Here is a 15,618-nt window from a genome sequence, read left to right on the forward strand (position 1 = left end):
TGCAGACACTGTTTGACTGACAGAAAGCTTGGTTTTCTTGGTGTGTCTGAAAAAATGCAGGCGTGTCCAGGCGTTTTTAAGAAGGGCCTCTGACGTTAGCAATGACCACTTTCAGCCTCTTGTGTTGTAAGAATTGTGGATGACCCTGCCTGGCGCAGATAGGAAATATGTTCGATGTTCTGGTAATTGCGTATGGTTTTGCGATCAGTCCACATATTGTGATGCATTCACAATTTCTGCAATGAACATTTTTTCTCTATTTCTTGGCGGCAACTATGTGATCGCAGCAACTGCTTTTTTAGCAGAAACTGCAATCCTTACTGAATAAGGTACATTGGGCCTAATTCAGATCTGATTGCAGCAGCAAATTTGTTAGACGTTGGGCAAAACCATGTGCACTGCAGGAGGGTCAGATATAACATGTGCAGAGAGAGTTAGATTTGGGTGGGATATGTTCAAACTGAATTCTAAATTGCATTATAAAAATAGCAGCCAGTATTTACCCTGCACAGAAACAATATAACCCACCCAAATCTAACTCTCTCAGCACATGTTATATCTGCCATATCTGCAGTGCACATGGTTTTGCCCATTAGCTAACAAATTTGCTGCTGTGATCAACTCTGAATTAGGCCCATAGTTAGGTACCAGCATTATTAGCCTACAGTAATAAAGCAGACATTTCCATGTAGTGGGTTCGGTATGTATTACCGGCGGACGGGATGCCGGCTGTTCATATCCCGACAGCGGCATCCCGCCTGCCAGAATGCTGGCAGGGGGCGAGCTCTAAGAGTCCCCTTGCTGCAGGCTACGTGGCTTGCTGCGCTTGCCACAGGAACTATTCACACTCTATGGGTGTCGTGGACAACCACGACTGGGAATGGCCATGATGCGCCGGGATTCCGGCTGGCGACATTGTCGGCTGGCGGTATTTCGGCATCTGTATCCTGAATGCTGGATCCTGACCACCGGCAAATTGACTGCATCCCCTGTGTAGCTATAGGTGGTGTAGTACAGTGTGAATGGGTAGATACTGCAAAGAGCAGATACAAAGCATAGCCAGTAGAAATCTTAAAACTGCAAGCAGCTGGAATTCCTAACAGTCCTTCATTATTCATCATAACTCTGCTGGATCTTGAGGCAACTTTTGCGCTACTCTATTATATGTATAAATTATTAATTGTGTTGAAATCAGTTGCACACAGTTTTCGTGATTTTTCTATTGACCATATTAATCAAATGTTCACTGTGAAAAATAGTGTAGAGTAGACTACAATCCTCTAGAACAGTGCTTTCCAAATTCAGTCTTCAAGGACCCCCAATAGTTCACGTTTTCCAGGTCTCCTCACAGAATTGCAAGTGAAATAATTTGCTTCACCTGTGGATCTTTTAAAATGTGTCAGTGAGTAATGAATACACCTGTGCACCTGCTAGGTGACCTGGAAAACATGAACTGTTGGGGGTCCTTGAGGACAGCGTTTGGGAACCACTGCTCTAGGACATACCCAGTGGTGCAAGTAGAAAAAATGTCTTATGGGTACTGCGTGCGCGCGCCGAAGGCGTGCGTGCAAAAATGGGTGTGGCCAAATGCCGTATGGGGCGTGGCCAATGAAAATGGGGGCATGATACACATATGGGGGGAGGGGCAGATACACGTATGACCCCAATAGTGCCAGATACACATTGCCCCACAGTGCCAGATATACATTGCCCCACAGTGCCAGATACACATTGCCCCACAGTGCCAGATACACAAATGCCCCCAGATATGCCCCAGTGTCAGATATGCCCCAGTGCCAGATACACATGTCTCCGCAGTGCCAGATACACATGTCGCGGGTGCGAGCTCTGATTGGCTCACGGATCGGCGCTGAATTAAACTGAGACACCCGCCGGAGACTGAGGGGAAGGAGAGGCGCAGGCTGCGCTCTCCTTCCCTCACATCAGCGGCGGTGCGGTGGGGACGGCGGGGAGCAGCAGAGGGAGGGAGGGAAGAGGAGCGGCGGCCCGTCGGTGTGGGTACGGCGTACCCACGGCTAAATTCTTACGGGTACGCCGTACCCACACACTTGCACCACTGGACATACCACTCTTGTTAAGCCAGTACACCCCCGAAAGATAAGAGGAACGCTGCACAATTTTTTTTTCTGACAGCTGAAATGATCCAGAGCACGATTTCCTGTATTCACACACTACACAATAATTGTTCCTAAATGAACAATACATTTCTTGCGGAATGCTTTTTCCAGTTTGTCGGACAGTGTCTATATATACTGCCTTTGCTACATGACATCTGCTCGTCAGGACCGGCGAGCATCTTGCAGAACTCCTGATGTCAGGAGCCAATCTTTGTTTGTGAATTAATTGGTTATGTGTGCTGCGTGTAGACCAGGAATGGGGAACCTTTGGCCCTCCAACTGTTGTTGAACTACACATCCCAGCATGCCCTGCAACATTTTTAGCATGACCAAATTCCAAAACTGTTGCAGGGCATGCTGGTATGTGTAGTTCAGCAACAGCTGGAGGGCCGAAGGTTCCCCATCCCTGGTATAGACTGTGCATTAATCACACGGACCAGTTGAGAACTGGCTGATCGGCCCTATAATTGCACAGTGTATACCTAGCAGATGCTACAATGAAAGAAATTACCACCAGGTACTACAAAGTTAATTTTAAGCTGCCAAGGAGAAATGCAAACTGGTGGTCTAAATGTGGGAGTGGGAGGAATGCAATCAGAATCTAATTTTTTTGTTTTACATAGCCATTGAGAAACAGCCATAAAACAGACAATTATATAGGGTGCAAATAATAATAAGAATAATAAAAAATAAATTATTTGGTGGCAATTCAATTCTTTGCAATTTGCAGTTACAATCTATGGGGGTTATTCAGTGGCGTAACTACTGCCCCCTCAGCCCTCGCGGTGGCTTGGAGGCGCAGGGCTGCGGGGGCACCACCACTGATTTAGCGCAGATTGACATGCGGACGAGCCGTCCGCATGTCAATCTGCTGTCTCCCTCCTTCCCTCCAACCCTCCGCTGGCGCCCGTGGCCCTAGCCGCTTCTGTGAAGGAGGGACATGGAGGCCACAACGCGCGCCTCTCCTGTGTCCCTCCTGCGTCTCCGGCGGGTCTATTGAATGAAGTGCCTGTTCATGAGCTCTGATTGGCTCACGAACCGGCACGTCATTTAACACACACGCCGGAGACGCAGGCGGGACACAGGAGAGGCGCGCGCTGTGCCCTCCGTGTCCCTCCTTCACAGCAGCGGGGGAGCTGGGAGCTGGGGGGGAGCTGTACCTGGCACTGGGGGAGGGGGAGCATATTTGACACTTGGGGGGGCATATGTGGCACTGAGGGGGCATGTGTGACACTCGGGGGTATATGTGTACCTGGCACTTGGGGGGGAGGGGGCATATTTGGCATTGGGGGCATGTGTGTACCTGGCACTGTGGGGGAATATCTGGCACTGGGGGCATATGTGGCACTGGGAACACACAGCCCTAGCAACAAGCATTACCCCCTAGCAACGAGCAAGACCCCCAGTGCATGAAACCCCTGGCAACGAGCATGACCCCCAGTGCATGAAACCCCTGACACCGTGCATGGAACCAAGAGCATGAAACCCCTGGCAACGAGCAGGTAATTTAAAAGTAATTAGAAGCCTTACTGTAGGACTTAATGTGTAATGGGCATTGCGGTGTGTGGCATAATGTATCACGGACATTGCGGTGTGTGTCATAATGTGTCACAGGCATTACGGTGTGTAGTATACTATATCACGGGCATTGTGATATGTGGTATAATGTCTCAGGGTCATTGCAGTGTGTGGCATAATGTATCACGGACATTGCGGTATGTGTCATAATGTGTCAGGCATTACGGTGTGTGGTATACTATATCACGGGTATTGTGGTATGTGGTATAATGTCTCAGGGTCATTGCGGTGTGTGTCATAATGTGTCACAGACATTGTGTGTGCTATAATGTATCAGGGGCATTGCAGTGTGTAGCATAATGTAAAACGGGCATTGCGATTCCTGTCATAATGTGTCACAGGCATTACGGTGTGTGGCATAATGTGTCGGGGGCATTATGGTGTGTGCATATTGTGTCATGTGCATTATTGTGTGTGGCATAATGTCTAAGGGCCATTGCAGTATGTGGCATAATGTATACTGGGCATTACTATAAGGAGTAAAAATGACAAATAATGTAATGGGCATGAATCAGGATTATTTTTCTTTCCTGTGGTGGCTAACGTCTGGGAGTGCAGGGTGCAAAACTGGGGTATAAGGTAGTCTTATCCTGCAATGCCACGCACCTTTTGTGAAGCCACACCCATTTCAACAAAGCCACGCCCCATTTTTGTGGCGCACGCAAGTTCACCCCTTTACTAGTGCCAATTTTTTTTTTGGGGGGGGTGGGCGGCGCCGGATAATTTTTTGCCTTGGGGGAGAAAAATTTCTAGTTACGCCACTGGGGTTATTCAGGTTTGTTAGCAAAGCAAACAAAGGGGGTCATTCTGAGTTGATCGCTAGCTGCCGTTGTTCGCAGCGCAGCGATCAGGCTAAAAATTGGCATTTCTGCGCATTCGTATGCACCGCAATGCGCAGGCGCGTTGTACAGGTACAATGAGCATCGTGGGTTTGCACAGAGTCTAACGAACATTCCAGTCACACGGCCGAACGCAGGAAGATTGACATGAAGTGGGTGTTTCTGGGTGGCAACTGACCGTTTTCAGGGAGTGTTTGGCAATAACGCAGGGGTGGCAGAAAAAATGCAGGTGTGGCTGGGCGGGTGTGTGACGTCAAAAGCCGTCCCTCCGTCGTTAGAATCAACGCACACGAAGAGTAACTACAGGGCTGGTCTTGTTTTGCACAAAAAGATTTTGCAGGTGCTCTGCTGCACAAGCGTTCGCACTTCTGCAAAGCGAGCGATCAACTCGGAATGACCCCCAAGTTAGCAATTGGGCAAAACCATGTTTTGCAGGTGGATCAGATGTAACTACCATATTAAGAAAATTATTTTCAGACAGAGGACCATCATTTTATTTGTCAGCCACCCAGAAATTATTTCATGGTTTTTTGCTGAGTAAATCTTTTTCTAAGAAAAACTAAAACAACTAAACTATATTTTTTTAATATAAATTATTTGATTTTAGATTAAAATTGTGGTCACTGTGTTGCAATGCATAATATGCCACTCATACCCCATTTACATTGCCATTGCCGGGTCCTACCCGTGTGTGACCCGGCATTGGACCTGTGCAGTGTGAACGGGGTGGCTTCCCAACCAGCAATATACCGGGTCGAGTTGCCATCTGGGAAAGAAGCCAGAAGCGGCATTGGGGTTGGAGGCAGTGCTGGAGATGACATCATCTCCGCACCACCTCTCCCTACGCTGTAAACGAGTACCGGGTCGCATCGACCCGCGTAACCTTCTTTATTCCTGGGTTGAATTACCGGGTGAGGCGACCCGGGAAATTTGGCAGTGACTCGTTCACACCGGGATATTTGTGCAGTGTGAAAGGGGTAACATTAAAGCCCCAATTGATAATATGACACACAGTGTTGCCGCAACTGGTAATATCATAGTTGCCTACCCTACTAAGTAATTCGGAGGGATTTAGATATTAACCAACCAATATGAAGTAACATCAAGGCTATCAACATACAATTGTATAATTATAAAGAGTTGGAGATGTGCCCCTAAGTTGTACAGTATGTAATATATCTTATAGGGGGGATTGGTGGAAACCACTAGTGGGTTTTCACATATACAGACTTAGTGTGTGGCGCACTCTTTTAAATGTTTAATTAAACAAATTAAAACTTAACTTTTATTCATATACTCCTAAAATAATATTCAAAACAGTGATTTGGTAGCCTGAAGGTATAAAAAACTGAATAGTGGATTAGTAATTGTCTCATAGATTCCATAATTAGAGGCCATAGTTTTCCTATATTATGTATAAAACGAGGGTAAAAAATATGTGAATATAGCTAAAATATAAAGAAAATATATATTAATCAATAGTATGGCAGTATTGATTACCTACTTCAGATTAATCTTTGAGATCTTCTTATAAATTCTAATCTCTTAGAGTAATCTAATGCCTGCGGCTCCCCGCAGGGTATTCCTCCTCAAACTGTATAACTGACAGTATAACTGTTTAGCTAAGAATAACAAAACTGATACAAATTTAGTTTCTGTATCCCACAGAGATTATATAGTGTGTGTATATATATATATATATATATATATATATATCCATCCAGTGAATACCGGCACACACAAACATAGAAGCAGCTTCCTCAGGTGCATGTCCATATCATAAGTAGATTTCCAGCAATGACAGCACTCAGAGATTTTTTCAGCAATGAAAGTGTATTAAAGCAATTGATGTTTCGGAGCTGCAAGCTCCGTCCTCAGAATACACACCACAATACAAAAACGAACAAACTTACCCCCTTATGTAGAGACCCATAGCCCCGTGAACACCGTCTCTGTACTTCCGCCGACTAGAGCGTCCCGTCTCCTCGTGCTGCAGGCGCCACGTCATATCCGGGAGCCAGCTGAGCGGTTGCCTAGGAAACAACCGCATGCGTGTCAGCTGCGATCAGCGCCACGGAACATCACTGACGGGCTGGCAATAATTGCATGAGGGAGGGATCTATCGGGGGGAAGAGAGAGAGGGAACAACACACATGTTAAAACATACAAGAAAACACACATATAAAAATAAATGAGCACCATACACCTTATATGAAGCAAGAGCTGAAGACATGACAATACTCCACATAAATGTAACCAGACCACTAAAGCCTACCAGGCCTATATTAGAAAAGAAAAGTTATGGACAACGTAAAGGGTTAGATATACTTTACACTAGAGTGTTCCAATTAATCTTCTCATTAAGACCACCTGGGGAAGTAGTTCCCAATCTGGTGATCCACCGGGCTTCTTTAATTAATAATGTTTTAGCCCTATCCCCTCCCCTAAGTGTCATGGGGACATGGACATGGTCAATGATAAAATAACGGAGAGATTCTAATGGATGACCTGCCTTCTTAAAATGCTTGGCCACAGGTTGGTCAACCAGTTTCCCCATATATATATATATTTTTTTTTATTTTATTTTAGGAGTATATGAATAAAAGTTACATTTTAATTTGTTTAATTAAACATTTAAAAGAGTGCGCCACACACTAAGGGGGAGATTCAAATGTTTGAAAAGTCAGTTGGGAGTCTAATAGACAGGAAAAGACAGACACCCAAACAGTATTCTTCTTCTTTTTTTCGGCTTTTCCCCCCACTACACACAGTTTTCGACTTTTCCCCCCACTAGTGGTTTCCACCAATCCCCCCTATAAGATATACTGCCCCTTAAAATGCCATCCTCACAGCACCCCTCATGAACTTGTTTACCTTGACTACTGATTACTCCTCTTCAATGACTGCCCCTCTGCTCAGCCATCTCTGTCTCTTTCTGCTTATCTCCTTCTGTGAGTCCATCTGCGGCCGCCCGACACCACTGACTCAGAGGTGGTGGCTTCAGGACGGACTGGAGGCGGAGCAGCAGAAGACCATCCTGGCATTGAAGATGCCATACTGCACCTCCATAGTCCTTACAGAGTTGTGCGGGGGAAACCAGAACGGACATGAGACAGATTTCAGCAGGGGCAGGCCATAGTTTGACTGTCCCTGCCCTATAAAAAATGTGTGATGTTGGTGATCGCCAGGTGCCAGCATTTTGACTGTTTATCCAACACTCCATTAATTGCATTGCCGCAACAAGTCTTGGGACAAATAGTCAGCCATCATTTCAGAGCAAAATAGTACTACACTGCTTTCCAAGGAAGCATGACAAATAATTGTGCATTGCCAGGCCTCTCTTGTAAGCGAACACTTTTTAGTCCACCATAAGAATACTCGTACACTGTAAGTGGTACACTTTATAGTATATGAAGTAGGATACCAATGTTCTCCAAAAGCACCTGGTTCGGGATCAGTACGAAATCCCACCGGACGGGATCCCGGCGGTCGGAATACCGACACCGGAATCCCGACCGGCACAATCCCGACAGGAGGGTGAGCGCAACGCAGCCCCTTGCGGGCTTGCTGCGGGCACACTCATTTATTTCCTTCTATGGGTGTCGTGGACACCCATAGAGGGAGAATATGTTGGGATTGTGCCGGTCGGGATTCCAGTGTTGGTATTCCGACCGCCGCGATTCCGTCCGGCGGGATCTTGACCGCATCCCCATGGTTATCCTCCCTCTTCTCCCCACAGCTCTCTTAGCCAGCAGTTATTCTCATCTGGAATGCAAAGCCATGGCTTCTCATTAGATCAAATAGATCTGGTTTAATGACACTGTAATGCTTAAAGGGGAAGAAGTTATGTTTCCATTTTCTTATTCTTGTTCTGTTGATATGAGTTATTTTTTATTACAGGTGGGTTCATTGGGTTACCATGATATTTTAGGGTCAATTGGGCCATCAGAACTATTCAGCCTAAACCTCTGTGTGGTAGCAGCTCCAAACCCTGTCCTAAATAACATTCATTAGTGCAGAATAAATGATTTGGGGTTATAGATGGAGATAAAATAATGTTATAATGAACAACAGGTCTATGGTCAAATTATAATTTAGGTAAAAAGTAATGCAGGCTATTTATAATCCTAAATGAGTCACTAACTTTCTCTCAATACTATTTTATACTTTGTATATTATCAACTGAAAGTGTTACACATGGTTTATGTAAAGTATGTAAGGCAGGAACAACATTATAATGTTTTGTATGAACAAAGTTAGAACAGAATTATGTAATTTCCTTTCACCGATGTATGAAATTATGCTTTTAGTCACTTATATTCTGTTATTAGGCTAACTGATATAAAAGTAGAAGCAAGGCTTCCTGCTATTACAACACAATTACATTTTAGAAAGCGCAGTACCATTAATACAAAATATAAATATTAAAGAGAGTTTCATTATCCTGAGCAGAATGGATTTGGACTGTTATGTCAAAGTTGTCCAGAATGAAAGCAGGGTGCTGACTAGATTTATACACTGGTTATGCATACAGTATGTACAAAAGAAGGACACCTCTTTCACATTACCAAAAAAGGTCATGTTATCATTTTGTTGATGTGCCAAAGTATACTAATATACAATGGTGTTGTGGCAAAACTAATGCAGGAATTAAGCATGTGCTATATTTCTGTGCTCTCTAGACGTCTGAGTGCAAGTATGGCTGGTGTATATTGTATGTATAGAATTCAATAATTAATTGCTTGCTCTATGATTTTTGTTTTGTTTGCTTCGTAAAATTAGCAAAATCCATCATTCATAATTATGCGCATTTTCCTGTAGGGGATGTACTTAAAAGGTTGACAATGTCAACGGTATCCGGACTCCAGGTCAACAGCACAAAGGTCGACACACCTTAGGTCGACATGGACAAAAGGTCGACATGGACAAGGTCGACGTGGAAAAAGGTCGACATGAGTTTTTCACTATTTTTTTCTTTTTTTGAACCTTTTCATACTTAACGATCCACGTGGACTACGATTGGAACGGTAAAGTGTGCCGAGCGAATCGGTAGCGGAGCGAAGGCACCATGCCCGAAGCATGGCGAGCGAACGCGGTGCACTAATTGGGGTTCCCGGTCACTCTACGAAGAAAACGACACCAAAAAAACATAAAAAACTCATGTCGACCTTTTTCCATGTCGACCTTGTTCCTGTCGACCTTTTGTTCATGTCGACCTTTTGTTCATGTCGACCTAAGGTGTGTCGACCAATTGGTGTCGACCTAAGGTGTGTCGACCTTTGTTCTGTCGACCCTCAGTCCCAGAACCATGTCAACATTCATAATGTCTATACCACAATGTCGACAGTTATGATGTTCTGAGATAATGTGCCTGCATTCACATTGTCAAAATGACGACCTCCGGGTTAGGCTGTGTGTGGTGGGGAATTGTAATCTTGCCCAAAGCATGGTGAGCAAAGCGGTACACTAATGGGGCTTGTTTGTGGCAGAAAAGTGATAAAACACCCAATAAAACAAAAAAATAACAGTGTCGACCATTTTCATGTCGACCATTTGCCCATGTCAATCTTTTGTCCTTGTCAACCTTTCTATGGTCTAACTATTCTATGTCAACCTTTTGACCCTGCCGACCTGGTGCATGTCTACCATTTGTGGTAGACCTGTTGACTGTAGACCTTTTTAGTATAGATCTAATAATCTAAACCCAAGTTTTACTTATTGAACTTGACCCACAACTGAATTTTCAATACTTTAAACTGTTGTCTTGTGTAATAAGAAGTGATTGTATCATTCAGTATGTGCTGTTTTTGTACATACAGTGTTTTCACTGTTATAGCTAAAGGGGGGTACACATGGAGAGATCCGTGCTTAAATTCTAAGCAATCTCTGTCCCGCACAACGCTATCGTCAGCTCTAGATTTGGCATGCATGCATGCCAAATCTAGTGAGATCGCTCTTTTCACTGCTGGGTGTTAGCCAGATACATCAGCCTATCTTTGTGGTAGCCAGGTACAAAATAAAAAGTGGGTAGGTACAGTAGATACTATGGGATCAATCCATTTAGGTGTGATTTGTGAGCTGTTTTCACTGCAATTTGTAATTCAATTCCTAACTCGTATTGCATTTTCTGAGTAAATTATTTTTTTGGGTGGGTACACCCCTCCATATGGTTAATAATTGACTTGGAGGGGTGTTAATTTTCCTAATAAAGAAATTATTAGTTTTCAGGTGAATTTTTCTAAAAAAGCGCAATAAGGGGTTAAATGATGTGGGACAGGTATGTGTGAGGGTGTTGTATTGATGGAGGAGGGGTTTTAGACCTTGCAGATCGGCGCTAAAATGGTTTTGTTCCTTCTTTTTTACACTTGTATAAAAACACTGAACAATCACATTAAACACAGGTTCTATACACCAAAATATTTGCTGAAAACACTTGTTTATCATTATTGGTCCACTAATATTTTTTTTTTTTAAATATCAGTCATTTTACCTCCATTTTTTCCTATAGTCACAAATAGCCTTCTATATGGCCCTGCTATCTTAAGGCCCCAACACATGAAATCATATAGATGACGATCCAACGCATTGGAACGATAAAACAGCTTTATCGTTCCTTGTGTGTGCATGATATCATTTATTGCGCGCTCCCGTGGGGTTTTCAGTCGCTTCGCCTGATCTTTCTGCATGTTCAAAAGATTAGGCTATGCGGCTGACGATCTCATGCAGTGCTATGCGGGGGGGGGGGGATAGGGGGCGTCATAGTGGGCAGTCGGGCACCGGATCACCCCATATGTAGGGACTGCCATTATGTGTGCCTTCGGATCGTTGACGTTGGTCGCATTTCGCAGTTATGCATATTGCCACAATGTATGCGAGTTTTATGGTGTGAGTTGGCTTTTGAAAAGTAGTATCTAATTAAATCGACTGCTACAGTATATATGATTAATTAAAACATTACAGAAAAACATATATTAGAAATAACTCTTTAGATGGGTACACACTAGAGCAATCTCGCACCAAAATGTCATTTTGGTGCGACATATTGCTTACATCGCTCAGTGTGTATCCAGGACTGCGCACTCCCATGGTTGCATGTGATGGTTGCTTCGTTTTATGTGCTGCACATCAAACCAAGCATCCTTCGCTAGCGTCCTGCGTTATGTTAATGAAGGACAGAACATGGTCATTCCATCCTTCATTAATATCGTTCCAGTGTGTATGAGCATTCTGGGCTGACGGGGATTAATTCCTATGTCAGAACAAATCCCTGTCGCTCCAGTGTGTACCCAGCTTAAGGTTGTCTTTAATTGCGTGTTCATTCTTTTGTTTATCTGGATAATTTTCCTTTTATGTGTTTGGTAATTACACTATAGAATAGTGTTCCCTTCGTATTCTTCTACATACATCATGTTTCCTAGAGGTGCCCAATACATTGCTCCTAGGCAAGTAGCATTTTAAAAAAGATGAATGTATATGAAAATAAAAAGCAACATCTCCTGTAAAAGTGGACGTAGCACACCACAAAGCTTTATTTATATCAATATTTTGATTTAGCGTCAACATATTTCCCCACATTGTATGAAGTTGTCTTATTATTACATAAAGGACTGAATACAGTTAGTTTCTTTAAATCAAGACTACAAAGTAAAATGAGGTCAGGCCATATCATTAGTAGCTTGCTGTAATGTACCATTAATAGGCAGGTGACCAGTCACATTCTTCTGAAGATTTTGATATTTGTTCTAGGAAGTCATATGCCGACATGGCGCTGACATTGTTGCTGATTTATGTGACTGATGCATTTTACGTCTGCTTTCTGCAGGGGCTGTATCTCTTCCTTCTCACAGGACAACATATATGAAGTCATACCTCCCAAGGTTCACAGGAAGTCAGTGGATATATTTCACGCTCACATCCAAGCCGGCAGAGGAACCATGCAGCCATTGGGGAAAGACGATGTGCTAACATACAGAGAATACATAAGAAATCGATACATGTAGAGGTTTGTTACAATTGAAAGATTGTATGGTTACCGAGTCATTAGCAAGAAAATCATTTTATTAACAGAAAAAAAGTCCCATGTTGAATGTTATCCTGCAAAATAAATATCTCTTGAATAATTAAATAGTTTTTGTCTTATTAAAATGTGTTATATTAAATGTGTTTATGCCGTGATGAATAATAGATGATGCACTCACCATTCCTTCTGCATCAGGTACAAAATTCTCCTTTTGTATTCTCTCACATCTTGTATTACATACAGAATGTGTGCTTACATAAGGACAGGACCGTGTATAAGAGTGCATTTCATGATGTATATAGTAGGGTGTGCTTATCCTTTGTCCTGCTTTCTGATGTTGCTAAAAATCTGTCTGATGCTTATTCAAACATCACCATCTCATGAAATGCAGCTGACCAGGTAGATCACATAATTTGTCAGCAGGTACAGTACACAGTGCAAAAGGGAAACTGTATACCAGGCAATGGGGGTAATTCAGACCTGATCGCTCGCTAGCCATTTTTTGCAGTCCTGCGTTCACATAGTCTCCGCCCACCGGGGAGTGTATTTTAGCTGTGTGCGATCGCATGTGCAGCCGAGCGGTACAAAAAGTTGTTGTGCAGTTTCTGAGTAGCCCAGGACTTACTCAGCCGCTGCGATCACTTCAACCTGTCCGGGACCGGAATTGACGTCAGACACCCGCCCTGCAAACGCTTGGGAACGCCTGCATTTTTCCAACCACTCCAAACGGTCAGTTGACACCCACAAACGCCTTCCTCCTGTCAATCACTTTACGATCGCCCGTGAAAATGGATTCTTCGCACAAGCCCATCGCAGAGCAACCAACCGCTTTGTACCTGTGCGACGCACCTGCGCATTGCGGTGCATGCGCAGTTCTGACCTGATGGCAGCGCTGCAAAAAACGCTAGCGATCGATCAGGTCTGAATTACCCCCAATGCTGCCTGATGAAGCAAATTATTATACAACTTTATGTTTGCAGTGTGTACATTTATTGCTAGGCACTTCAGTAAGTAGAAACATGTGAAATGTAAAAACTTGTTAATCTGCAATTCCCTGTTTGCTAAGGCCTTTGTGGCAGAGTGTTTTGGATAGCTTCTACCTGGTACTTCAGATTCCCGGGTCACTGGATCAAACTTATTTTTCAAAAACCCTCTTGCACTGAGCCTCGACATGGGTAGACCCAACAATAACGCAATAACCCTGGTTATTGCGGCATTGGACAAGGGGTATAACTGGTTTCCCCACTGTGTAATCATACTAGTTAATACAGCATGGATTTTTCCTCTTCCTGTGCCCTCTGGTTCCTACCTGGTACTTCCCTCAGGGGCTGATGCAGAGATGGGTGCAAGGTTGATGTACACACAGTGGAGTGATGATTGTCACTGCGCATGTTTCTAAGTGACACTGCGCATGTGCTGCAATAGTCTTGCGATGGGGGTCCCAGTGAGGATTTATTCAAGAGGTGAGTGACAGGTGGGTTGTGTTTATGGGTGTTAACGGACGGTAGCCTCTCAAACGTAGGTGTGACGTGACTATTTTGGGAAATGTCACAGCTTGCCACTGTGTTCCTGTGTGTAGTAAACGTGGCTGCAACATCTTACTACCAACGACCATGCTGCACGCCCATAGAGTTACTCAGAAAGCCGATCACCCAATGGCTGCGTCTTCACACACAAGTGGTGGATGTGAAAACTGATCTGTTGTGGGACACAGTATAAATCCCGGAGGATATGATATTTGCATATTGTTGCACAAATACTGCATTCAGGATCGCAGCTGCAATGCCATTTGCATTGTCTCTAAATCAGACACAGTGTTCCCTTCTGCCGGCTGTTCTGACTGCATACTGTGTCTCTAAATAACAGCATTACCCTGAATCACATACTTCATTATACTTCCTCTCCTATACTCACTATTACTTACAGTATGCTTTCTTCTCTGTCCCCAGCATAGGTGGTCAATGATTTTATATCAGAGAATCCCTCTTAACATATTGTCTAACTAACCATTCAATTGCTTTTCTTATAATCCAACTACATGTTTATTGGCATCAGATAACAAGCAGTATGTACTGTAACTTATCTTTCTGCAGCGGTGTACACTGGTATTGCACAGGGAATAACCTCGGGTGTAGAGTTGGATCTTGATCCGAGGCACCAACAGGCTAAAGCTTTGACTGTTCCCAGGATGCACTGCACCGCCTCCTCTATAGCCCCGCCTCCAGGCACTGGAGCTCAGTTTGTAAGTTGGTGCCTGCAGTACAGATCAGTAACGGGGGGGGGGGGGGGGGGGCTGCGCTAGGCAGCCCTGAAAATAGCTTTTTACTTCAAGGGACGCAGCAATTTTGATGTCATTCTGACATGCTATGCTATGGCTCCATCAACTCCCTCAGCGGCGCTGCATACTCCGGTGGCATGGTTCCCGGGTATTTGCAGCGGGGTCGCACCGGTTTCTAGGCACACCACCACTGCTCTCCTGGATCGCGTAGCTGAATGACAGGGAGGAGGTAAGATGGTCCCCCAGGTGGGACCCGCAGGTAAATCGCGTTCTGTTTGCGGTCCCAGGAGACGGACCATGCCGCTGGCATGGACACTGTGGCCGTGCAGGGACCCCACTATATCCACCAGGGCAGGGAGCACAGGTCGGATTTACCAAAAATCCGTTTGTAATAGGCTCCATAGTACCCGGTGGTGAAGTCCAGCAGAGGGGCTAAGGCGCTGACCTGTAGCCCCTCCCATAGCTCCAGGGCGGGAACACCAGCAGTAGATGGCGCCCGGAGCTCTCTCCCTCACTCCCTGATGAGGTTTTGGCACCATCTTCACTACTAGCTGGGCTGATCTCTGGGACTGCTGGGCACTGTCTCCTCTGTAAAACCGCCTGTCTTGTCAGCGCTTTGTATTTACAGACACTTACTGTAAGTATTCTACATGTCATTTTAGACAGTGTTAGTTAAGAACAAGTGTACTGCTATATGAATATTTAGTAGAAGTATTCTGTGATATACATTCAGTATTTACTGCGCATTGTTATATCTGTATACAT

At 44.3% G+C, this 15,618-nt stretch overlaps 1 protein-coding gene across 4 annotated transcripts in view; it reads left to right on the top strand.

Moving 5' to 3' along the window:
- Positions 1-12,680, top strand: part of FIG4 (FIG4 phosphoinositide 5-phosphatase) — a 665,438-nt gene extending 652,758 nt beyond the window's left edge. For all 4 annotated transcript variants that reach the window (XM_063917119.1, XM_063917117.1, XM_063917120.1 and 1 more), the window contains one exon: positions 12,378-12,680. In XM_063917119.1, the coding sequence (XP_063773189.1) occupies positions 12,378-12,520 (143 nt within the window). In that variant the 3' untranslated portion in view covers positions 12,521-12,680. The remainder of the gene's footprint in view (positions 1-12,377) is intronic.
- The last annotated feature ends 2,938 nt before the right edge of the window (positions 12,681-15,618 follow it).

Source organism: Pseudophryne corroboree, chromosome 4 (assembly GCF_028390025.1).
Source record: "Pseudophryne corroboree isolate aPseCor3 chromosome 4, aPseCor3.hap2, whole genome shotgun sequence".
In the NCBI taxonomy this organism is placed as follows: Eukaryota; Metazoa; Chordata; class Amphibia; order Anura; family Myobatrachidae; genus Pseudophryne; species Pseudophryne corroboree.